This window comes from Anser cygnoides, chromosome 1, assembly GCF_040182565.1.
Source record: "Anser cygnoides isolate HZ-2024a breed goose chromosome 1, Taihu_goose_T2T_genome, whole genome shotgun sequence".
In the NCBI taxonomy this organism is placed as follows: Eukaryota; Metazoa; Chordata; class Aves; order Anseriformes; family Anatidae; genus Anser; species Anser cygnoides.
This window is the reverse complement of record NC_089873.1, coordinates 204,151,728-204,177,664: the sequence shown is the minus strand read 5'-3', so window position 1 is coordinate 204,177,664 and position 25,937 is coordinate 204,151,728. Positions and strand designations below refer to the sequence as shown.

General features: G+C 43.7%; 1 protein-coding gene across 4 annotated transcripts in view; it reads right to left on the bottom strand.

Annotated features, from left to right (window-relative positions):
- The window catches only part of ME3 (malic enzyme 3), a 124,264-nt gene that overhangs the window by 51,272 nt on the left and 47,055 nt on the right, over positions 1-25,937 (bottom strand). For all 4 annotated transcript variants that reach the window (XM_048076482.2, XM_048076481.2, XM_013199811.3 and 1 more), the window contains 2 exons: positions 6,305-6,438; positions 5,271-5,420 (listed from right to left, as the gene is read on the bottom strand). In XM_048076482.2, coding sequence (XP_047932439.2) covers positions 5,271-5,420; positions 6,305-6,438 — 284 coding nt within the window. The remainder of the gene's footprint in view (positions 1-5,270; positions 5,421-6,304; positions 6,439-25,937) is intronic.

The window sequence follows — 25,937 nt, the reverse complement described above, 5'->3', positions numbered from 1 at the left end:
CCACAATATTCAGTAAGGACATTTTACACTGAAAAAGAATGAAAAAGCAAAAGAGGAAAAAGTCATAATACTATGCACTTACGCATTACTATGCTTAATTTTTCTTTGTAGAGGACTTTGCTTCTTCAGTCTAAAGCAAAAAGGACTCCTAGCCACAGTCCCAAGGCTTTCAGGGCTAGTGGAAGCATTTAATAGGATAACAGTGACTCTACTAATGGGATCAATGCACTAAGATTCCTCCTCCCTTTCCTTGTTTAGCGTCTCAGAAAGCTGCAAACCCTGCTCTGTTATATTTAATTCCCTCCCCCACCAAATTTCTGATGAGGAAAAAGAATCCCCAGGCTTTGAAAAGCCTTTGAAAAGTACCTAAGGTAACATCTCCCTTGCATCCAGCTACATTAAGGCATCACCACGAGCAAAGCTGCCTCCCCCAAGCCTTCAGCAGCTTGTTTTCCTGCTTCTGCACATCCCTTTCCCCTTGTCAGCACTACTGTCCGTGCAGCTGACGGTGAACTGGCTATCCAGTTTACTGCTAGCCTGGCCCAAAAAAGGCTTGGATCTACTCCGATTTACTCCTGAACCAGATCATCGCACAGCTGCACGGACATCTGCGCAGGCACGAGGGCAGTGGAAGGGAGGAGTGAATAAACAGGGATGGATCGGGGGGGCTGCTTCCTTCAGGGCCCGTGACCAGAGCAGCCCTGTGCTGGGGACCCGGGCACTGCCGGCAGGCGAGGCTGCCACGTGCACGACGCCGGGGAGGACCGCAGAGCTCCTTCTCCAAGGAGGGACAGCATCTGAAGCTGTACAACCCCACAAAAAAACCTCCCCCAGGGCTGGGTCACCCTGAGCATCTACACCTCATACACACCTTGTCACCTCGGGACACTACTTCCAGAACTTCTGAAGACAAACATGGCAGCAGGTTTTCCTAAGAAAACTGCAACCCCAAGACCCCGTAACACCGACTGCAGAGGAGCATAATCTGAGCAGCCCCCGAGATCTGCCTACCCTACATTTACACTCCTCTTGTACCTGTTACTGGCCTCTGCTGCAGACAGGATCCACAGCTAGGAAGCTCTTTGGACACAGTCACACTTTTCTTTTGCTTGCTTAATGGTCTGCTTTAGCACTGAGGAGAGATTTTGACAGTGTCCTTATCGTGTGATAAAGGTGCTATAGTTTGGTATTTCAACTTGTACTCAACTTGTACTTTCAGATTACAAGATTTCTATTTTTTTTAATTTAAAAATAAAGAATAAATTGTTATAAAATAAAACTGTACTTTGGCTTGAAGACTTTAATGCTTATGGCATGACTGAATAAATGAATATTGGTAGCTCAGCAGGGAGCTGTCTGGGAATCAAGATAGGAAAAAAGTGATTCAACAGAGACACCTTCCAGCAAAAATTTCAGCATTCTTAGGGGACAGTGCCAGAAAGTTGTTCTTAATATTTTGATGGTTCCACGTCTCTTCCAGCCATTCTAAAAACTTGAGTTTCCATCACACAGGAAGCCACAGAAGATGAAAAGCCCGCTTGGAGAATTTAAAGGGACTCCTGAAGAGAAAGGCAAACTCCTACATATGGAGAAGGCAAAGACAGGAACCTGCTGGGGCACCTAAAGGCAGGGCCTCTGCCTGACCCATGCAGGGAGACTACAGGCATCACAGATAGGGACGTAAAGAATTGGATGTTTGCAAGTGTTTTTTTCCTAGTAGCTCTTTTCCACTGCTAAACAGAGCAAACCTGTGTTTCTGGACTGCTGGCTGCCTGGCTTTAAAAAAGGAAAGGACAGCAGGCGCCAAATCCCACTGGGAGCAGGTAAGTCTGCTTACCTGCACAGCATGCTGGAGCCCTGATGTGGGAGGAGAACTCCGAACACAGCTGTATAGAAGTGCAGGTAAAAAGCTTGCCGTTAAGAGATCGTAGACAAAGAAAGGTAAAAGAGGCACTGAGCCCTGTGATTATGACAGCAGTAGATGGCAGACAAAATCTGCAGCCATGCCAACACTGATAAATGTATTCTGATGAGAGAAGCCCTGCTGGACCTCTTGGGGATAATTTCAGATGCACTTGTACGAGACTTGCTTTGTAAGCAAGTTACTTGTGCTTTAATCTTACCAGGTTCAGCCTTCAAACATAAAGCAAAGCACTAATGGGGCTAACAGAGATCTCAGCACAGGAAGAGGCTTATTGCATTCACAGGTCACTAATTTCTGCTGCTGAGGCTGCAGAAAGACTGCATAATATTCTGGAGACCTCCCTCCTCATCATAAGTTGTGTTGTATACAAGTCAATCCATGTTGGAGCACCATGGGATATTTTCAAACTGAGACATCTTTCATCTCCCCTGCCTGCTCAAGAGCATTAAACGTGCCAGTTTGGATGAAAAGATAATTGCTTCAGCATTCAAACTTTCCTGTTGCTCAAAGAGTTGAGCTGGGAGGTTTAGAGAGATTTTGATTCATGGGAGAGATAATCCAAAACCAACAAGACAAAGTTCACAGCAGAGCATATAGCGAGGAGAAATGATGAGCACAATTATAAATTTGCACGTATCTGGAGGGGTAATCACATCAAAGAAAGGATTCATAGGGAGAAGACAAGAAAGCAACCAGCCACTGTGTATGACTCTGCGGTATGATGAGGGCACGATGAGATGTGTTAGCAAAAGCAAGAAGATAACTGCTCTGCTCCCCCCAGCACTCCCTAGTGAAGTGGTGCTCACCCTTCCGTGATGCAAATTTACCCAAAAGGGAGACTACAGAGTGGGACAACCTGCATTTGGCAGCAACAGCTACAGGCAAAAAAACCACCAGGCTGAACATGATCCCAGCTTTCCATCCTGAAAAGGCTATTGTAGAGAGGATTACATCTGCAGAGAACATTTAGGTTATATGTTAGTGGAAAAACACTTTCTGCTCATATGGGAGTTAAGTACTGGAATGGGTCATGTAGGACAGCTTTATTGAAGATTTAAAATAAAATGCAATCGGCTAATGAACAGGATTATGATAAGGCTTCCTGTGACAGCGGAACAAAACTGAGTGGCTTGGAAATCCTCTTCAGCTCAAGGCACTATGTTCTTCCTAAAACAATAGTGAAATATATCAGGGTGTAAGATTTATGTGGTCATCATTTTGTTTTAAAAACCTTCTGGTACCAAAAAAAAAAAAAAAAAAGGTTAGAAGAATTACCTTCTCTGATCATTACTGCAGCTTAGGGCAGCTAATATGCGAAGAGCTAACAATTCAAACTTTAATCTTAATTCCTGAGCTCTCCAGACCTGCAGATCCCAACAATTTTAGCAGAAAATGTTGGCATCCTACCCTGAGCTAACTGTCTTGCAGGCAAGCTCCTGATGTACATTATATGGTCCAGGAGAGAAAGCATTTGTTGTAGGACAATAAGACACAGATCTACAAAATAAGCATGTACGAATGCTTCTCATTTTAATCTCATCACTTTGCACAATAGCTCTTTTCTTTTTGGAACAATACCACTAGTTTGCTAAAATGACTTTGATTAAAACCAAATCTGAGACTAGACTGAAATTCACTCTGCATCATCAGAGAAACAAACTCCCTGCCACGGAAATTCAGTGTACTAAGGGCATAATAGTTTGCCCTTTTCTGTGGAAGCCCTGGGCTGCAATCCAGAGCAGCTCCAAGCCCAAGTACAGCAGCAAAACTGCCCAGCAAGGGGAACAGATGTTCTTACCACAGCGGTAAAATAATGTGGATTTAAAATATAAGAAAAAAGGGGAATTCTTGAACAGTCACAAATTCAGAAAAAATCCAGCATCCAGAAAGACACCTTTGCTTTCCCCAGGATAAGAGCAGGGCTGGAAACAAAAAAGAGGTAAAACTCCCAAATGCCGTTTGAACTTTTTGCAAGGTAAAGGCACGCTGAAGGCAGAGCTGTAATGGCTGTGTATGGGGCTGTGGGACAGGAACTGGCTGCTGTGAACCTTGGTAAGCTGAGAAGCGGTGGCGTGCTCTTCCCTGCCTTACAGAACTCAGAACTCGACATGTGGGGACCGAGCCTGGGCTCTGTTCTCTCTGCTACCCTTTTCCCCCACCCAGAGGAAGCAAGTGTCCTCCCTCTGTAAAAAAGGCAACTCCCTCTTTGTTTTCTTCATATGCACTGAGGAAGAGGAGGAGAGGACATGTATAAGGCTTGACTAGATGACTCACTTCACCACAGCCCAGCAGATCCAGAATTTGGGGGCAGGGCACAATTATCTGGGACAGATGGAGGCCAAAAAGCAGCCCTGAGGACCAGCTCTGTGAGAGAAGCAATGCAGCAATGAGGATGAAAACAGATTTACTAGAAATTGTGATGACAAGCAGGACGCAAATGTGTTTGCCAAGGCAATTTTATCTATAATATGCTATTCATTATCTCTCTACACAGCCCTCACACCTTTGACGTCTGCCTCATGGTCCCCACTGTGACCTTCAGTCAGTTAGTAGAACTTGCCTCAGTTTCCCCATCCATCACACTACTCTCAGCTGAAACTGCAGTTAAACCTCATGCATGTGAAAACTTTTAGCAAAAGCTAAAGCGTTTATCTGCCTACTGGTACATTTCAAGGACAAAAAAATAAAAAGCTTGCAAAGAAAACTAAAACTTACTGTTGAATTTTCAGGATAGACCTAAAATATATTTCAGAATGGTAATGAGAAGTTTACCCAAACATTAATCATTAAAAGCAATTATGCAGAACAGGGCCTTCCAACATGGTACACAGTGTTTAATGTTGCATGAATTTTCTCTTTTCTCTCTGCTCTGCTTGGAGCAGAGAGGAAGGCACTGATGCAGAGCATCATCTCCTACGAAAATGATTTTTTGTGAGGTGGTTTGTGGAGGTGCATACTAAAGTTCAAAATCAGCACAATGTATCCAAAATCCAACAATTACTCAAAAGCCAGCACTGCAGAAAGAGCTCAGTGCTCCCAAGACAGCAGACAGGGAGTGGTGCAACCATAAGTTCAGAGAGACATTTGGAGCTGAGCTATACAGACTGTACAGTACTGTTTGAGAACAAAACCACTCTGTTCACTGTTTATAGGAAGAAGGCAGAGCTATTCTCAACTCCCCAGCTCATCATCAGATGTACACACATGAAGCTGCTAGATAGCCCATCTTTTGATTAGGGATGAAGTTGTAGATGTTTCAGGCCACCCACAAAAAGATGGACGGTCAATACAAAAGAAACATTCACAGGAATATAAAAAAAGGGGCTAGCCCAGCCTTTTCACTCACCGTGGTCTCCTGAAAGCCAAACCATACTGCTGGCAAGCCAGGCCAACTGTTGGGGTATAAACGATGGGCATGAATCTCTCGATGTCGGAGGTCAGCACTCGGTAAAAAAGCTTCTCGTTCCTGTCTTGTAATGTCATAAGAACAATATACCTTAAAAAAATAAATTATATATATATTTATATAAACCACAAGCAAAACAAAATAGATATATATCAGTATTTCTAGATGCTGGCAGTTTCATAAAGAGCAATAGTCTACTCATTCTGTATGCACTCAGTTCTGCAAAGCCCTGACCCATGTAAGTACCACATTACAGAGACTTTGAGCAAAATTTCTGGATTTGCATTAGACACAAATGCAATGGAAACAGAGCAGGACATAATCTTCATTATCAAAATCTGCTATGCAATCTGTAAGACTGTACATACACATACGCACATATTAACACGTACATTTCAAAGCTGTCTTTCCTAAAACATTTCCACAAAACCTCTTTCTCCATTATCCTGCATCCTCAACTACTAGATCACTAAACACAGGATAGCTAAATTCCATATTTGAAAAAAAGAAGACAAAAATATCAATATACAACACGGTTATTGTATTATATTTTTTTCCTACCAGTTGGCAGGTTCTTTCTGCTCTTCTGTTCAGTATTTTAGTGAATATGTTGAGAGCACACAGACAGGTGCATAAACTACACGAGACCACTCCAGTGCTTTGGGGCATGGGCTGCCTTTTTGTTGTGCTTTTGTACACTAAGGACAGCGAACCCCCAGGTTAACATCAGAGCTCTCCAGTAATATGGTGGTAGAATAGCAAATAGCAGTGCTATTGTGGGACCACGACAGCATGTAACTGAGGTGACAGCAGACAGGCCAGAATAAACACTCCTGGTATTGACAGGTGGAAAAAAAGTGACTCTGAAGGAAATCTATGTGCTTTGAAACAGGACCCTCAAGTCTTCCTGAGGTCTTTAAAGAACTGTAAATTAAGGCGGAAAGGAAGGAGGAAATAAGATGTTTTTGCCATACTTGTCCAGATCGTTTGATTTGTTCTCGTAGTTTTTCATGACACGGAGAACCTGAACGTCTTGGCTCAAGAAGCAGGGAGGCAGGAGGCCGTGAATTCCCAGCTGCAGCCTCTCTTGAAGTGTAAAAGCCATTCCCTGGGGAGAAAAGGAGAAGGCACATTCAGCCGGCAAAATACACCCTACCACGTGCACCCCAGTGAAAAATGAGGCAAGGATCTGCAGAGCGTGCCCTCATCCTGCAAAAATGCCCGCTCCCAGATCGCGGGCATCGTGCCATTCACACGTGTGTGATGGCAGTGAGTTGGGCAGGCGGGGGGCTGTGGGGGCATGGTGCTTGCCAGCAGCTCCCATCTGCATGGGCACCCCTGCTTCCAGCTGCCCCTGTGCCCCCAGGCACGCTGCCTTAGATTTGTTCCTGCTGAAGGAGCCACGTGCCGTTTTTTTTTATCACCCTCATGCAGTTGCTCTCCATGTCAGAGCAGCTAAAAACAGACCTTACAAACATAGACCAGTAACACCTTGATTGTAAAGGCAGAAACAGGGTGTCCGAGAGGAAAGCAAGCACTGACACAAAGCCACGGAGGCCCCAGGACAGTGCTGGGGTGCAGGGAGCGTTGGGCTGTGCCCCACCAGACCCTGTAGGTATGTCCCCCAGAACACCACAGCTCCTGGGCCAGCAGGGCTCTGGTGATTCACGCTCTTCTGCCAGTTGAATTTGGTTGCGCTCTGTACCTGTACAGCGTATGTATAAAACCTACAGCGTATACAACCTCAGGGTTTCTCCCAGCTTGCATTCTTGCTATATTAATTAATTAGCCCATGCCTACTAGAGCCAGTGGCCTGAAAACTCCACTGCCACTGTTTATCCTTTATAAACCACATACCCGGTTTAGATTTAGATACTAAATACTCTTATCAAACTCATCAGCTTCGCGTAGTTTCTGTTTCCACCAGGCATGTCATCCCATATTATTCCACTAGGCACACATTTCTCTTTCCATCAGACAACAAATATTAATGGCATATTGACAGCACAGAAGACAGGCTTGATGTGTAGGATGCTTTCTCAGTGCCAACCTCTCTGCCCACAGCCCATCTTTTCAAGGAGCACATGAAGCGCCCATAAAGCTCAACATGAAGCTCAACATCCTAGACTGCATGGGAAATCCCTGCTTTTAAAGGACAATTTGGTCCTTCCCAGGCAGAAACCTGAGCGTGTCCTGCTCCCATGTGTGCGGGGGCTGATGTTCAGAGGAGCAGCACCATCCTGCGCCGGACACAGCTGTGACGAACAGCACCAGTAAATGCATTCTGCAGTCGGGGAAGATTATGAAAGGTCTTAGACCTTAATTAATAGGATTTCTGCTATCCTGATGCCAGATTAGACAGCAGGATAGAAGGAAACATTTTCAGAAGTGTCTAAAGAGCTTAAATCCTAATGAAAACCTCACCCATAACTAACCAACCGATTTGTATCTCGACGAAGAGCTGGCAGTGAAATATTCAAGACTGGTAATTACTGAACTACATCTACTCAAGCAAACAGAGAAATGCTTGAAAAAATCCTAAGGAGCAGCTTTATGAGTACATAGCTGTTAAACTGCTGTTTTCTTCCATGGCTCGAGCGCTAATCTATGACAAATAGCTGTTATTAATGCCGCACAAGGAAAACCGAGGACATATCTGGATGAACTTGTTTTTGGCAGCCTTCCATCGCCTCCCGTTGCTTGTTCCTGTCCCTGTGCCACCCCAACACTTGTGCCAGCACAAGCATTTGTGCGGTCACATGGTTAACGAGGGAGAGGAAGTACCTGGATTAAAAATAACCAGGTCATTTGAGCTCAGAGCAGCTCCCCTGGCTGCTACACACCGCTTTATGGCTCTGCACACCCCCAGGAGACATCCAGCCATGGGAATGGGCTGCTGGAAGAGCCATTTGCTTGTACGTGGGGTGGCTGCTGCTGAAAATGTTTGGCACACCATCAGCAGAGATAAAGCGATGTCAAGTAACCTGGAAAAGAGCACGCAGTGATGGAGGCAAGGACTAGAACTGATTCTCCTGCTTGCCAGACCCATGCCTTGTACATAACGTGACACTTCTTCTATTACTAAATAGTGTAGTAGCACCAATTAGGAAAAGTCTTCATATATTTCAGAAAAGACATCCATCCTCCAGGTAATCTAAGAAAAAAAGTTCTTTATCCCACAAGCATTTTCTTACTTTTTTTTTTTTTTTTTCCATATCAGGACAGAACCACGTACTTTCCAAACCTTTGATGCAAGAACACAGGAGACAGAACTCGTTCCTCCTGTAGTCAGCAGACTGCTGGGAGGCAGGAGGTCAGGAGTTTTCTGTCAAACCCAGGAATGGCACCGTGATCTCTGTCGTTGATGGATGTTGTACCAGGACATGGCTGGTTCCGTTGAAGTGCCTGACATTTTTGACCCAAATTTCCTTCCTGGACCTGAGAAGCCTTTCCCCAAAAGAGTTTCCCAGCAGAATTGCTGCATTCCCACAAGATAAAGCTGGAGTTTTTGTGAGTCATCATTTTTTCAACTTAAAGAAAAACATTCTCATCAGAAAACTTGCAACCATCTGTATTCTCCAGAACAGGGACTGCTGAAATACTAGGCTAAGATCAACACTGGACATCAGCTCTAAGGCACTGTTTGGCTACGAACTGACACTACTGTATCAAAGCAGGGAAAACAGAGCTACTGCGAATGTCAAAGTTTATCTGCAATGAAAGGCAAAAAAAGATACAATCACAGTTTTGAGCCATTTACTTCCTGCAACCTTTGAACAGGGAGGATAGATAAGGGGAGACAAATATTTGGCACTGAATACTCCACTTGCTTGTCTAGAGAGTTACATCACAGGCTGGCTGATCCGGGTCACAGCCTGGCCCTCGCTCATCCCCTGCAACAGAAACAAAGCTCGGCAAACACGCAAACACGTGGTGGTCACTAGAAGAGAAAGGGATAGGAAAGGCAGAAAGATGACATCCTAAGTATTTCTGCCCCCAACCACTAAAAACCATCTTGAAGTATTTTTTTCAATAGGCAAAAAAGGCCTTTCAGTTGTTTTCCACCAATTAAAATAGTGGTTTTAGTATTTCATCAAATGATCCCACACCTAATACAGTTCTTTTTCTGATTAAGCCCAGCACATTTCTACGCACAATATTGCTGTGATGCCTTACAGAAGCAGCAGTCTGCACACCCACCAGTGCCTTTTTTTTTTTTTTTTTGAATTCTTTTGCAATTTCTTGTGCCCTGCCCGAATGTCTCCTACATCATCGTCATCACCATCAGCGTAGCCAGGAGCATCCAGCTACTCTTTACCCAGGAGCAGCATGAAGTTGTAACCAATTTACAACTGCTGTGAAGGTGAAGCACTTGTGTTTGGGCACTTGGCACTCCAATCCTGTTGCGGCTTTTTTATCTTTTTTGGGGGAACTCACAAGGACGCTGCTCCAGTTCCAGGTTTGGCTGCTGTGATCCACCACCTCCCTGATTTGTTGCTTTTCTGAAAAGTGAAAGGGCTGAAAAGCAGCATGTTGGGTCACCTCTTGAAATCATATTGGGAATTAATATAATAACTAATATTAAACAGGTTCAAAAGGGAGTGTGGGGTTCTAGAATGGTTTGTCTCCGTAAGTTGGACTGGGATGGATGTTCATGAATGTCACAGACAAGACTCTGCTGACTGCTTAAATTCTGGCAAGTTTTTATGTTTGCACAGTGCCAGGACTCTGGTCTTCAATGCCAATGCATAAATTTCAAGACAAGGAAACTCACAGAATCATAGAATAGAATCATAGAATCACTAAGGTTGGAAAAGGCCTCCAAGATCACCTGGTCCAACCATCCCCCTACCACCAATGTCACCCACTAAACCATGTCCCTAAGCACCAGGTCCAACTTTTCTTTGAACACCCCCAGGGACGGTGACACCACCACCTCCCTGAGCAACCCGTTCCAATGCCTGGCTGCTCTTTCAGTGAAGAAATGTCTCCTCATTTCCAACCTGAACCTCCCCTGGCATGACTTCAGGCCATTCCCTCTAGTCCTATCACTGGTTATGTGAAAGAAGAGGCCAACCCCCAACTCCCCACACCTTCCTTTCATGCACTGAGCTTGAACGTTAGGCATTCTGGGGACCTACGTGCATGGATGTAAATTTTCGGATTGTGAGAGCAGATTAAACTGTTCATTTAAACAGCCACAGCTGAGCTGTTGATAGCCCAAGGGTAAGCACAGTCACTAATGCCTGACATCTCCAGCTCACTGCACTTTCGCACTTACCGCATCCTAATGAGCTATACCAGTATAAGCAGTTTCATACTGGAGCAGTTGCAATCATGTGTGATGAGAAGCTGCTGCCTCCACAATCACTTAAATCTCCAAAATGCTTCTAAGTGCAGAGCTGGTCCACCGCAGAGTGGCTCCGTGGCCAGGGAGCAGAGCAGAAATTGCCTGCCCTGCCTCTGAAGGCTGCTTTCTGAAGGTCCAGGAGAGGGACCCCTGGGTGAAGCGGTTACATTCACCGAAACAGCACAGCGTGAAATGAATTTGGAAACACATTCTGCCTCAGATCAAAAGCTGGAATTCACAGAGGTATTGCTATGTTTAAGATTAAAGCTTCTGGGGCTGGATTTCTTTTTTTTAAGACTGCCTGAAAGCCATATTGTACCACTCTTTTTCTGGTCTTAAAAGGTCTAATGATTAGATGGCGAGCCACAGCCCTGCGGAGCTGAAGCCAGGTGCTCCAATTCATTTTAAAATGTGTGGGAAATGAGTTGTCATGGAGAGGGCAGATGCTATGTCACTAACCAAAAACAAAGGCAAAAATATCAGCTGCCCACAAGGCTTCGCGCTGCATGGAGGCTAAGTGAGGGGCTTTGTGCTGAAAAAGGACCTCTTGGTTCCCTGGGCTTGGAAAGGGATGCTACTGCAGGCAGCAAGGTGCAAGAACAGGCACAGCTAATCTGCATCTCCTTTATAAATAGGAAACCAACAGCCACGTTGGGGAAGTCCTAATAGTCAGGGAGCTTAACAAACTTGCTATTCTCTACCGATTTTTCTTGCAATGTGTTTTCCACAGATATTTGCACCTTGCAGGTTTATAGCAGGGACACACCTTGACTATCTGCAAGCAGAATTTCCTCCCAGCAGGGTCCATGCCAGAGGTTAAACGAAGACTTGGTGGGACTGCAGGCAGTGGCCGGGGAGCAGAGAACAGCAGCAACAAACATGCAGTTTTTGCACTGTGCAGGACTTTTCTACAAAGGTCAGGTGCTGCTATTGCCTCTTTGGCACCAGCTGACTGGAGAACCCCCTTTGATGAGGAGGGACAGTGCATATCCAAACGCTCCTCATGCTTCCGAGCCGTGCTGGCATGGAGAGCCAGCCCCAGACCCTGTCCTGCAAAGCATTTCCACTCTAGAAAAGCTGTATTGAAATTATTATTTGCATAAAAAAGAGGGAAGGAGGCACATTGGAGGGGTCACCCTTTATTTTCTCATTTTGAATATCTTGTAGCTTCTTATTACCTTTAATTTGTATGTGTGTGCGCTCTTAAGCTTGGAAAAGAATCAAACCCAGGATGTTTCGGGGTACTTGGAAACCATCGTTCAGCAAGTCTTCTCTGAAACCTGGAGAGATTCCCCACTGTGCCTTCTCAGCAGTTATTCCTGAGCAAATCCTTTGTTGACCGTGATTTACAAAGTCTTCCTACAGTGCCTATGCCTCTTTCTGGGTTCAAAGCCACAAGTTAAAAAATCCCACACTCTTGGCCATCCCCTTTGTTACAAAGCGATATAATCATGGATTTCTAATCCTTTCATATCGTTGTTCCTTCCTCTCCCATGGAGCCTGGGAATTCTGAAAAAACCCCTCCAAGACAAAGATAATTAAGCAATTCAATTCAATATTTGTTTCAGTTCCTGGGGAACTACCTTCAGTGAGGTCCACTAATTCAGTTACAACATAAATTGTCCCTACTGTTAATGAGGTTTTGCCGGTAACTGTTTTGCTTTGTGTGAGTAGCATTGTTTTGCTGGATTAGAGAGAGATATTTCCATTACTGTTCTCATTTCTACCTTGTCTTACAGCAGTGACTTTTGATTTACACCAATGTAAGAGTGACCAGAAATGGACCATAACAAAGCCCTTGTGCCAAAACACTTACTGACTTGATCATCCCCAATGTACATGTGACAAGGTCACAGGCAAGAAGCAGAGCCATGGCGTTCCCACGTTACTGGAGGTTTACCTCAGTAAATGAAACTCATAAGCCAAATGTCTTCAGGGTTTTATTCATTAATCCATAGGACCAACTTCAACTCTAAGCTCCTCAAGCCCCGCACTGTGTTTTTGAACTGCAGGGGTACGGCTCTATACTGAATTTAGCAGAGAACTCGTTACTATTCCCACAGCTTGCCAGCCTCCAGGACACCAATTTTTGCTCCATAGAAAACAAAAGAAATCCATATGCTAGAAATTTTGTGTGTTTTGTCTGCAAACAAGATTCTGTGTCATTAAGAAAAAGATTTTAAAAACTGCCCTAGACGAACTTCCCCAAGGAGCAGCTGTTTTGGCAGACTGGTTTTGTGAAGGCTCTACAAACTTTACAGATAAGACAAAAAGGAGGCTATTTTTAACGATCAGGAAAGGTGGAGATAACCAGTTAATGCCAAGTAAGAGGCGATGAGATACAGTTGTTTTTTTTAAGAAACTCAAATCTAGGGCTAAATTCAACGCTTTTTTTTCCTTCCACAAAAGCAATACTCAGATGCACGCAGACTTCTATCCAAGTTAATGGGAATACTTCTTTGGCTTTAGTGAGAAATAGATTAGGCTGGTTTTTTTTTTCCCCCTTACAAGCATTACACAAGCCACAATGTCTTTCAGTAAAGAAGAGCAGAATCACTGCATGGAGGATAGGACCACCATGCTACAGAAAAACACTTGGTGAAAGTGAAAAAAAAATTTCAAAGAAATTATTAAGAGAAATATAGCAGCAAAGAATCCTGAAAGAGAGTGGGACACATGGTAGCTGCACACACATAAACAGCAGAGGAAAAGACAGTTCCTGTCTGGATGAGCGTAAAACCTGAAGTGCTCGCTGGTTGCCCCTTCCTTTATAACAGAATTATTGATAGAGAAAGGAGGACTGATGGAGCATGTAGCAATGATACCAGGTTTTGTGCTACTGCTAAACACATAGGTGGATGGGCCCCCTATCAAAAATCCCACATGGTCTTGGCACCCAGATCCCAGTGGATTGGCTTTCCCAGCTCCGAAGAAAATGAAATCACCTTGGTACTATCTACATGATTCCCTGCCTCCCTGTGTAATTCCACCTTTTACACATAATACTGTCACATCTTTTTATGCCAATTAGTGAGAAAAGCAAGCTGGTCCAGGACAGTTTTGTGCTTACGAGCTTCTCTTTTCTATCTCAGCTATGGAGGATGCTGTTCTTTCACTGCCTGCAGAGAGGGAGCAGGGTGCAATCAGTTTCCGTCAGAGTTTCACCAAGCACAAACCGCAATATTTCTGTCAGAGCATGGCAGCTTCTATGATGTTGCAGACACACACTTCTCCCAAATATGATGTTTTCCCTAGACAGGAAGAATTCTGAATAAAAAAAAAAAAACAAACTTGCATTCCTGAGTCTATGAGAAACAGCCCTGATCCTCAATTCGAACAACCAAATATGTCTGAGAACAAAGATCAAGGCGATTTTAAGGTTTAAATGTGATCCAAAACATTGAGAGAATACAGTTTTAAAAGCCAGTTTTACAATGTCTGGAAACTTCTCTCATTGTACACACAGCTGGTCATGTGAATTGTGGTTGCATATAATTTGGGTTCAGTGCTACAGCGAGCACTGACTTCCTTTTGAGGTTCCAGCAAATTACATAAAATGAGACTTGTGCACTTACTGCTCGCACGCAAACTGCATCAGGCTGTGGTTTTGGAGGATGGGAATCTCTCTGCAATTTATGTCTCATTTGCTGGAAACCTTGGAGGTTGCTCCAAAGGTAGGTTGGAGCTAGATGACAGTGCATGGTTGACCGCTGATGGCTGTACTTGGTCACTGATGTGCACTGCCTAAGCTAGCTGCTTCGCAAGATCTCTTGGATGGAAGTTTAACCTGAATGAAGCCAACAGTGGTTTTGTTACTGATTTTATCAGAGCTGATTTCTCCACTGTTCCTATGTGCATGCTTCTTCTGACAAAGGCTTGTGGACAGGAACCATCAGGAGTGGCTTCTTGAGCAGTACCGGCTGCTCTCTGCTCATTCCCATCCAATCCAGGACCAGCAGGCTTGGCTCCTGAACCACAATTTTGATAGCTGTTTAATGAGATGTTATATATGCCTGCCTCAGGGCCCAGTGGGTCATTTGAGATGCTTGCAAAACATTCAGATACTCCCTCAGATGAAAGATCCTTGAGAAAGGCGGTGTTTTCCTGTAAAAATTAGGAATATGAGAAATAAGAAGGCCCTAAGTAAGAAATCTGTCATCTCAGTAAAACAAATGGAAAAAAAAGCCACCAGCAAACTCTCCTCCAATTATAAAACCGCCACTTGAAAAACTAAACGTAGAGGTAAACACAGAGCACCCCGCAGGACATCCGTGTGAGCCCCCACTTCCCATGGGAGGACTTCACGCCACTGCAGCTTTTCCCTCGCCACTTGTGCAGCTCATGCTGGGGCTCAGCAGAGAAATCACAGCAACCGTGATGTCTGTGGGGCCAAGGCACTTTTTCCTCCAGCATTTCTGTAACAGCATTTCCCAACCCCTCTTTTTAATGCTGGCAGGGAGCTGAAGCTGTGTGCACACATAAATATACGCGTGGAGCCTCCAGGCAGCCCTGCGATGATCTCTGGGCTGACCTCAGGAGCTGCTGTTTCGCCAAGCACATGTTTTGCTTCAGTGCTGAGATCAGTCATCCCACTGTCCAAACTACTTCTGGCATCACTAAGGAGAGCAGCTAGCCTACCGTGACTACCCTCTGACCTGGCCCCTCGTCCTCCTCCTTCCCCGAATATTTTAGTTCTTTTTTTTTTTTTTTTTCCCTTCCTCTTTAATACAGAGAGGAAAAGGGAAGATGCGTGAAGTGCTCACATACGTGTGATCTGACCTTTCGGGTCTACAGCTCTCATCACTTTTGCGTGCACTCTCCCTGCTATCTTGGTCTATTGTCAACCTGCTCTGAGCCGTCCCTAAATCACACACAGTCGAATGCCGAGCACTCGGCACATCTGGCCCTGATACTAGAGCATCTGGACTGCAATTTGTACAATAACACAAATACAAAACGATACATCCTTTCTATCAAACTTCCCCCCCAGGACCTCTAAATATTCTTCCAGTGATATAGTCCTCCTATTTCCCATTTTGTTTGCTCCTCAGAAGTTTAGCTCTATTTCTTCCACATGGTGTGAGCAGAATTATGTCCAAATAGTCCAGGTGACAAAATACTGCTAATTTCATACAAGTGCTTTAATTTTTTTTTTTCACGTTCTTGAGATTAAGCTTAACCACTTCCAGTTTCAAAAGCACCCAATGCACTAGAGGGATATTTACACTAGACTATAAATCAAATAACTAATAAAGTTCCTGAGATTTTTCCAAAGAAGTTCAAAAATGAAAACTCCATCCTCCTCTTCCAACTGTTTTTAATCAAGGGCAGTACAAAAGAAGTTATCCAAGTTCAAAATGAAAAAAAAAATAGTACAATTACTTTGAGATGAAATTTAAAGATTAAAAACCTTTTGATTCCATGAGCTGTTTGACAAACATTTCTGTGGAACAGGAACTGCAGCGACATGTTATAAAATATTTATGTCAGTCTGCAACACGCATGACCACATGTTGGTCAAGGCAGCTGAAGTGTTCATTATTACTAGGAAGTCGTAAATCGCCCCTTTGGCAAACCTTCAAATGAGTTTAGAAAAAAACCTGGTTCAGTTCTTGATTCCATTAGATGCTATAACTTAAAATGCAAATAATATTGTTCTTGGCACGGCCGCTGCCTGTCCACCTCAGCACAATTACTCCAGCCTCTCCTAGCTCAGATGAAGATTGGCCGAGGCCAACACGGCAGCTTCCTTCCTCCAGCAAAACATCTATTCTTCTGTAACCGAAACTATTTGGCTAAACGACGCAAAGATGAAGCGTGCCTGCAGGAAGGCTAACAAACACAGTCCAGGCTCCTTGAATACCCAACTGTTAGCCCAAAATAATTTGCCCGCTATCTGGGTGATTGGGAAAAGGCACTGGCTAAAGCATGGATTTCAGTCATGCACCTGCACTTTCAGGAGACACCAGCTGGTGCTTCAAAACTTCAAACCTGCCATTCAAAGCTGGATTTCAACTAATTCCTGCCTTCCTGAAAGACCATGGTGCACAGGCAGCGAAGCCCACCAGAGTCTGCAAAGACTGGGAAGGTCGCGGTGGTTTTCACTTATGACCTGCTGTGAAAGACCTGCATGTAGGACAAAGGGATGGCCACCGATTTTGTTCTCTTCAAAGAACGAAAAGCCCCTGAGGTTCAGGCTTCAGTCCAGGGTTCTGATTGTCCTCTGTCTGGTACCACAGTCACATAGTGACAACAGAGTAAAGCAAATGTAAAATGATTTTGAACTTTATTAGCGTTTGAAATAATTTAACTGAAGAATTAGGTCCTGGATATTCAGAACTGAAGAGCTAGGTGTAAATCATGGGAAAAACAAAGCTATACTTCGATATCAGTGTTATTTTGTCAGTTCTCAATGGCTTCATGTATTACAACAGCCTTTCTCCTGGGGTTCAAACCCAGATATAAGAAGTTATCACAATATCCATAAAATCTGGGTAAGGGAGCACTCACTCCTGAAGTTGCTGGGTTACCATTATATTTAGTATTGAACAAAAGCCAGAAATTAACACCCTGCTTTAATATCCTTCACAATAAAAGCACGTTTGTCAGAATATACATCTGTGTGGCACGTCTTCTGTTTCATCAGAAGTTCTGACTTTGCCCGGCCAGTCGTTAACCAACTCCATTTGCTTTCTGGCCATGCTTCTTGCTGCCACAGACAGCATCCTTTTCCAACGCAGCAGAAGAGGTCGGCAGTTTTAACTAACTGATCCATTATTCATGGTGGTGAACTAAAGAATGGTCTCATGGGGAAGGCGTGAAGCTGAACGGCACCCTAGGGAGTTATTTAGCAGTTAGTTAAGGACGCACATACAACTGCATCAACAGCCTCTTCAATAAAAAGAGTGCCCTGGACAAAGGTCTGGAATCCCTAGAGATGGGATTCTAGTTATAGTATCTGTGTAAGCAACCTGAAAGCCCTTTTTAGTGGTTGGAAGAGAGCCTAACAGCAATTAGAGAAGGGCAGCATACTTTTTTTGCTTTTGCCTACAAGCCTCTGTGTAATTGTTTCAGCAATACACGAATGATACTAAATCCTTGTGTCTGAGAACTTGCCTGAGAGGAACAGAGCAGGTGGCAAAGCCCAAGTGATCCATGCCCGAGGAAGCGGCAGTCCCTCCACGAGGGTGCTGGCCCTGTTCCTCTGGACCCACAACTCCGGTGCAGGACGAAGGGTTGGTGAGAGGCAGCAGGCTTCTCCTCCCCTGAGCTGCAAACGGTGGTGCGCCAGCTGGTAATGCTGGAGTCTGTTTCAGGAAGATGTTTTCTGCTGGAAAGCCCTAATCAGGGCAGCAAGAGGAATACCTGAGCTTAGGGTCTCTTGCAGATTTTAAAGCCATTGTGTCTTATGGTCAGTAATTGCACAGGGTCACGCCCTGCACTCTGTAGGCTGTAATGAGAGCAGAAGTAGCACACAAACCCAGTGAGTCTGGCCAGCAGGTTAAGAACCAAGCCTGACAGACACCCTAGACCTTTTTGCCAAAAACAACCTCATGAAAAAAAGCAGAATGGGCTGGGTATGGAGAAAATGAGCAGTAAATGGGTTTTGAACTGTGCAGCACTCCAACATCACATGATGGTGGCCAGGAGGAAGCCAAAGGGATGTCCCAGCCCCAGGCATGGCCATGAAAATGCCAAGACGTTAAATGGCAGAGCTGATAATTAATTATCACTATTATAGCATTAAAGTTGCTATTTCCAGGATTTAACATTTGGAGCTTCCACGAATGACAGTGAATATTTTATATGGACTCAGCAGTCACATACTGTTATTGTATTTCCTTTGATGATTCCCTGAAGCAAAGTTTTTTCTTGTTTTTTCTTTTTTTTTTTTTTTTTCCTATCTGGTGTTAGATGTGTGCGTGTCAGAACCTAAGGAAATGAATGCTCCTAGTGCCAAATCTGTAGGACAAACCTTACTACCACTTCCTCAATAAATAAAGAAAACTTGCCACTAAAATGTGTTTATTTTCGGTTATTAGTAACTTGGCTACTTCCATGAAGATGTTCTGTGTACTGATAACGCTAGTGATAAGCACACAGAGGGCTCCTGCAAATGCCCACCTTGTGACAGTTCCCATCCATTTGTTGCTCTAGGCTGGGTCAGGCAACTCTTGGCCCACAGCACCAATTCGAGGATCATGAAATAACTCCAGTTAGCACAGAGGGGCTCTCTGGTTTTGTTGGGATAGCTGTGAGTCCATCAACCTTATGTTTGAGTGTATACACTGCTTTCCAGACAGCTTCTATTACTATGTTAATTCTTGAGTCTTGCTTTTTTAAAGAAATCAGTGGACTGAGACCTTGGTTACACAGACTGAATTCTGACTTAGATCTTGAGCTCCGAACCACTGCAGTGCCTGGTCTTCAGAGAAACAGCAGATACCACAACCCAGGGCAAGACAGTCAAGTAGACCCTGAGTCTAACCTTCTGGGAATGACCAAAAGCCCTTCCCTTCAACAGCTACACCCCTCACAATTCAGAACAACCTTTTATTCCTAAAACTCTGGCAACTCAACCCTTCAAAAACACAGAGCACAAAGAAGCAGAGCCTAACCACAAATCTAGTGAAGACTCCCCGAAGGAAGGAGGGCAGCGTCTCCATGGCTCAATCCCAGGGAGAGGGTCAGGATAAAAGGCCTAAAGATGAGCACGCAGGAGGGTCTGCAGTCATAAGGGCTGAGTTACTCCTCCAAGAATAAATTTCAAACATGAACACTTTAAAGACAACTTTATATTTGTCTGACAACCATCTCTTCTGCCCAAGACTTGCAGTTTTATTCTGAGCCTGATGCAGGCCTTTGTTCAGCAGTGGGCTAGGGTGGAAATTATGAAGATGGCATTTAGGCCATGAAAAACCCATACCCTGCATGTACTGAAAGGGAAAGCAAAGTGGACTAAGCTTTCTTTGTTCCTTAGCCGGAGGGTTTGGCGTAGCACTCAGTCTAGCCCGTCTTTCCAGCTCAAGACAATTTGGATTCCAGTGGTAAAACCCTGGCTCCAGCAAATTAAATGGCAAAACTCCTGTTGATTTCAAAGCAGACGAGATATTGTAAGTCTTTGGGATTTGTTTGCTAGACAAAAACATAAGTACAAATTATGACAATTATCTCATTATTATTTAAAAACAAAACCTCCTTTAAAAGATATTTGAAGTAATGGCAAGGCAGAGCAAGGCTTAATCACATTATAGACTTAAGGTTTTTAAATATAACTTCTGTAACGTCAACAACAAGAAGTTAGATTATTAAGCTACACTTCTTGGAAGGAAAACTGGGGCTTTGTAATATACATACAACCAACAAAGTCCAGTATCAGATACTATATGTAACAAATGCAAATAAAGCACATTCTTCCAAACATAAATTCTTTAATTTCTGCTACTATGAGATGTCTCACCTTATTGTACTTTAGCTAGCAGGTATAGATTTTTTTTCTCCATTTGGGTTAACCATGCCAACTTGGAAAACCAACTTGTATTTGATAAAGGAGAACTTCCTTTCCTTTTCCAATCTCTTACCAAAACCAGAATCAAGAATCAAATCTACCCATTCAAAATGAAAATGAAATTTTCATTTAATGAAAACGGAGCCATATATTCTGGGGGCTACTAATAGATTCATACTAATACTAATAGATACCTACTGCAATTATCAAAGATGTATTCATAGGATGGGTCTCTAATACACACTCTGTTCAGAGAATTCATTTTACACTGGCTAAATACCTTCACATCTCTGATCAGAAAGGTAACAAGAAACTACAGATTATCTAGTGCCTGTTCATATGTAATTTATTTTATACATTTGCTTTTCTGTGTAAAATACATACCCTAAAAGGGCCTGGCTACAAGGTTAAAAGAGCCATTTAAAATTGTTTTCAAAGAGAGGTCTAATTTCTAGCCAAATAGCCCTAATATAAAGTCAAACTAAAAGCATCTGGAAAAGGAAAAAAGAATGTGTACGAATGGATCCAGACAGGCTATGGGGTTTGCTTAAGTGAAAACAAAGTTGCGGGGCTCCCTCCTGATAACAACTTGCTTACAGACAAACACATGCATAAGGACTGCCAGACAAAGGGAAAAAACCTTTAGGAAAACAAGGAAAAAATTCAAAATCAGCTTTCTTGCTTGTTAATGGAGGTCAGCTCATCTCACCTCAGTGAACCAGCTCCTCCCTCCAGATAATTTAGTCCAGCTGGAAGCTGTTTCTGCATCACTGAATTGTACCCAGCGAGTTGCTTCCACTACAGGGTTTCACCTCATTCAGAGGGCTAGGTGAATTTTGTAGACAGACAGTCTGTTAGATAACCAAGTTCCTCACCCTCACATTTTGTGAGCTCCTCTGAAATCTCCAAGGCTTAAAGCATCCCAGCAGATGATGTGCTTGTACTTGGCATTTATTGTTTTGTTAATGAGAGAGTCCAGAATCACTAATTAGGATGTTAGTGTCCCTAGCAGAAGCACATGAGACGAAATGGCATTTTTCTGGAAAGCCTCTAGTAGTTTTCTTCTATTTAATGATGAACAGCAAAAAGCAAAAAATTAGAAGCAAATACATAACACCTTTCACATGGAGCCATGTACATGTACTTTCGCTGTCAGCTACTTATTTGGTTTAGAGGAAGAGGAAATAACGATACGCAGGTATTAAACTGGATGGTGGAGACAGAGAAATTCTGTGAGCGTGGTTTGTGTCAGCAACTGTTTGATTACTTGGAGCTGTCTTAGAGCCTGGAGCAGAGCCCAGTGGTGCCTATTAATGGCACTGAAAGAAGAGAAATGTGGTGGAGGTCAGTCACCAGAAGAGACCTTTCTGCTTCCACACTGCCAAGTTGCTTGACGAGGTGGCTGATGGAAACAGCTTCTTTTCATCAGTTACAATGCCATTCTTTCAAGCTCTTTCTCATCCCAGCCTTATTGTCAGCACTGCACACAGGCTGGGGCCGAGCTCTGTAACGAAGTCACCATAGAAATCCCACGACGAGCATTTACTGACCTCCCAACTGCATTTCCTTGTCCTGAAATAAATTTGAGCTCAGTTATTATGGTGCCTCTGATTTAATAATTGGCACTTGGGAGACACTCAAATGCTTTAAATGGAATCTTTTCTTAGGGTTAAACCCTGTCCCTTTTGTAGCCTATGGGAATTTGGCCATCAGACTTTTATGAGACAATTTGGCCATTAATCCATGAAAATTTGCTACTGTAGTTCACATTGCACTCCCATTTAGGAGCCTGTTGTTCAGTTTACTCTGGACTTGCTTGTGTTCACTTTAAAGAGCATTGCATAGACTACAGAGAAATTCAAACACCAAATTCTGCAATAGCGGGCATTAACTGCATTAACCATATGACTGCTGGACGGACACTGCCAAACCAACTGCAGAACATTCCCCAAACTGCTAACAGTCACTGAGCTGATGAAAACACTGGAGATGTGTCTTCCCACTCACTTCAAAAAAAAAGAAAACAAAAGCTCCATAAAGGAGGAGGTCCTGTGGTGCACAGTCTGGGACCACAAAGGCCTTTCACTTCCAAGGGCAGGAGCTGGAACTGGATGATCTTTAAGGTCCCTTCCAACCCAAATCATTCCGCGATTCGTTAGCTCAGGGAATGCTACGGACCGACTTCTGTTCTAGATGGAAGTCAGGGATCACATTAATGGCAGAGCACCTTAGGGCAGGCCTTCCAAGTCACCACTTCTGCACTGCAGCTGACTTTTATAAGCTTATCTATCACAACGCATTGCATTTTTGTAGTACTGTTTGATCTGTAGGTCGCTGAACATCTTCTAGCAAGAGGCAAATTTTTTTTTTTTTTAAGAAATGCCAAGCACATCACTTGCTGTTTAGCATATAGTCACTTGGGTCCCTAACCACCCTTCACGGGCACACGTAGAAGCAATTCACGGACTCCCCTGGGTTCACCGGGTGAACACTAGCAGTACAGACAATGCAGCAGCAGTTCAGAGGTGAGCAAGGCCAGGGTAACTCCCACTAATTTTGTCTGTTAACTGACTTTTCCTACCTTGGCAGTTGCCCCTTGCTCTCATTGACAGCTAATTCCAAGTTACACTCCTGCACTTTGTTCCTACAACATTTTGCAGCACCTGGAGAAATAACTTTAGGAATACAATGGCAGATTTTTCTAAGTGGAAGGGGATTAAATAAGATGATACACAGGTTTCTGTCTCTCTTGTTAATAAAACATAAAATTTCTCTCCTTTTGCCTCGCAACAAACTTGTTTAAGTGATCTGGCACACTCTGGAAATGTACAACAAGGGCTCTATTATGTACACGCACTAGGTGCAGCAGGTTTCACTGGACTGTAACTGATTTGTTTCAGATGAAGGGATGCTGTTAACCACCACTGTGAATATAATTGCTTAGTTGATTTCCACATTCTTGTCATTGTTGGCCTGGCTACTGCAAGAACAAGCTGGTAAGGAATTCCCTAATGCTGGTTAAAAAAAAAAAAAAAGGAAGTCTTCAGGTCAAACCAGGAGTTCATCCAGACATGCCCGTACCAGAGGAAGAAATGACAGTGTGAATACCCCTTTTCACCTCTTCTCACACTCCTCCTTTATAGCAGAACCAACTCCAGGAGGAGAAACTTGCCAGGTGAAGAGGGAGAGGGAACTTCACAGATGGTCACAACACCGAGCTGCCACCTCTGAGCAAGCCCTGGGGTGCAAAACATCGGATTCCTTTTGCCGCACGTGGCAGGGGGCTCGGAGGGTGTTAGCAGAAATCACTACGGGCTGTTGCTCGCAGCCCTGCTTTGCTCTGCTCCTGACACGTGGCCTCTGCAGCACGTAAGGACGTGCTAGCCCCTCGGTGGGGAAGTGCCCAAATTCCAAGTGAGACAAGAGCTGCACGCTCCAGCCACAACGGAAAGAAAAGCTGCAGTTAATTCATTACACCAGGACTTGCCAGTTCTGGACTCCGTCCCCTCCTCTGGCACAGGCTCGGAGCAGAGCGCTTCCAGTTTGGATGCTGGTAGCACCTGGGGCCTCCAACAAAGACTGATGCCTGCCCACACGAGACACTATATATACACGGTATATACCCTGTATATACGGTATATATATACATATACCCTGATTTAAAGCTTGTTGAGCACTGTCGGGTGGGAATGTTGTAGGGAAAGCTTTTACAAAGGCATAATTGGAGGAGTCTGATAGTCCATGGGAACTGAGTATGAAAGTAACCTTAGCATCTCTCTACTGCTGTTTCAAACTATATTTCTAATCCAGGTTCTTTGGTTGGTTGTTTTATAAATCTTGAGTGCAGAGAATGATTTTTTTCCATCGTTCTCACCACTGAAAGTCTCAGTCCTCTTCATGGCCATTTTCTGTCTTGCACGTGGAAAACTCCCCTTCTCTGACTTCAATCTTTTCCAAACAGCAGAAATGAAGGCCTCCTGACCTTACAAAGACTTTTTTTCATTTGACACACTGTCAAGTGTACACATAATTCTCTAGAGAATGAGAGTCCTGTGCTTGTTTTCTTACTTTGTAACTTATCTCCCTCCCTTTGTCATTTATTATCTAAATCTAGGGTGTACTGTGTTATTCATTTCTCAGTAAAATTCCTCTTTGAAAATAAGAAAGTAACACTGTGGTTTATAGCATTCTGAATATTTTACTTGTCCTAAGTAATTAATCAACATAAATTCTCCTTATGAAAATCATCAGCAGTGAGACACCGTCCTTTATAGAAACAGCTTGGCAGCATTTAGTTCAGAATACTACACTTAGGAGTATTGCTTAGCAGCACAGAGAAATGAGCTCGATACGCACCAGGTACTAGGACAAGATTGTCAGCTGTGGACACAATGAAAGTGGGAGCACGTTGTTTTTCAATAAATTTGAACAAAGTTTTCTTCTGTACTACGAACAAACCCTCAAAAATATTCGTATTAGAATAGCTCCTGTCGTGCATCACATCCCTAGGGCCCAAAGCACGCTGTAAAAAGAGATCAAAACAAACCAAGAAAACAAAGATAGGCTCTGTCCCAAAGAGACAACTGGTAAAGAGAGGCAGGAGACAACTCAGGAGCAATACTGATGAGCACGATGAGTTTCATCCTTTACACAAGTCTCGCAGTACTCTCAGCACGCCAGCAGCCAAGTCGGTAAGTCAGCTCAAAAATATTTGTTATGTTAAAGTAACACTTCTGTGCAAGTAGTTTTCCTCTAGGATGACATTCGTCTCAGAGGTAAAACACAGAGAATCTTTGGCTGAATTCTTATTGTGAGTGACATGGATTAAAACCCCTCACCATAGGACACTGATTTATTGCCTATGGGTCCATTGAAATGTCTGCACAGAAAATCAGGCTACTCCCAACGGGCTGCATAACCCCCAGCTGAGCATGCGGTGCGAATTAGAGAAGCTCACAGCGCCAGCTCTGGCAATAGCTGGGCCTGTTGGGGAAAGATGTGGCTAAGCAGGAAAATCAAGCTATAGCATAACAGACAGCCAAGGAATGCCTCCTCAGAGGAACGGCAGATCTCTCAAACAGACACTATGGATCTGTGGAGTAGGGAGGAAAAGACAGCTTGATGTTCTTTGTAAAAGCAAGAAACAGCCCATTTTTTTGCCTTGCTTCACATAATTGGGATGCATTACCAGCAACAGGATGTATGTAATCAGCATAAATTACTTGTTCATTAGCTACCTAATATGCAACAGTTGCCCCCAGAATTAATTGGGTGAACCCGTAAGGGCAGAATAAAAGTAGAGCTGACAAGAACGCTATATGAGGTTTTTCCTATTCTTACCACTTACCTCATAGATGCAGCAGACAGACCAGCCTTAACTGCACCTCCAAACGTTTTCTTAGAGACGTTCAAAAAGACAAAGGCTAGAAAAGTGTAATGGTGTGATGCCAACAATGATGCACACGGTTCTCTACACTAAGACCCTCAAAATTAGAATTACAGAATTGGTATAAGCAGGGGAAGATCCTAAAGGGGAAATTGTGGGGCTAGAAAGAGCTTGTATTTCTTTGGTGGAAACATCATCATATGCCTGGAATATAATTTCATGGCATTTACCTGTAACAGGCATATTTCCGCTGAACATTTGTATATATATATTTTGGCTGACCAGACGTAGCTTGTAATGACGCTACATATGTTATAGATCATCTATCTATTTATACTAGCAGGCAACAGAAATTCAGACAGA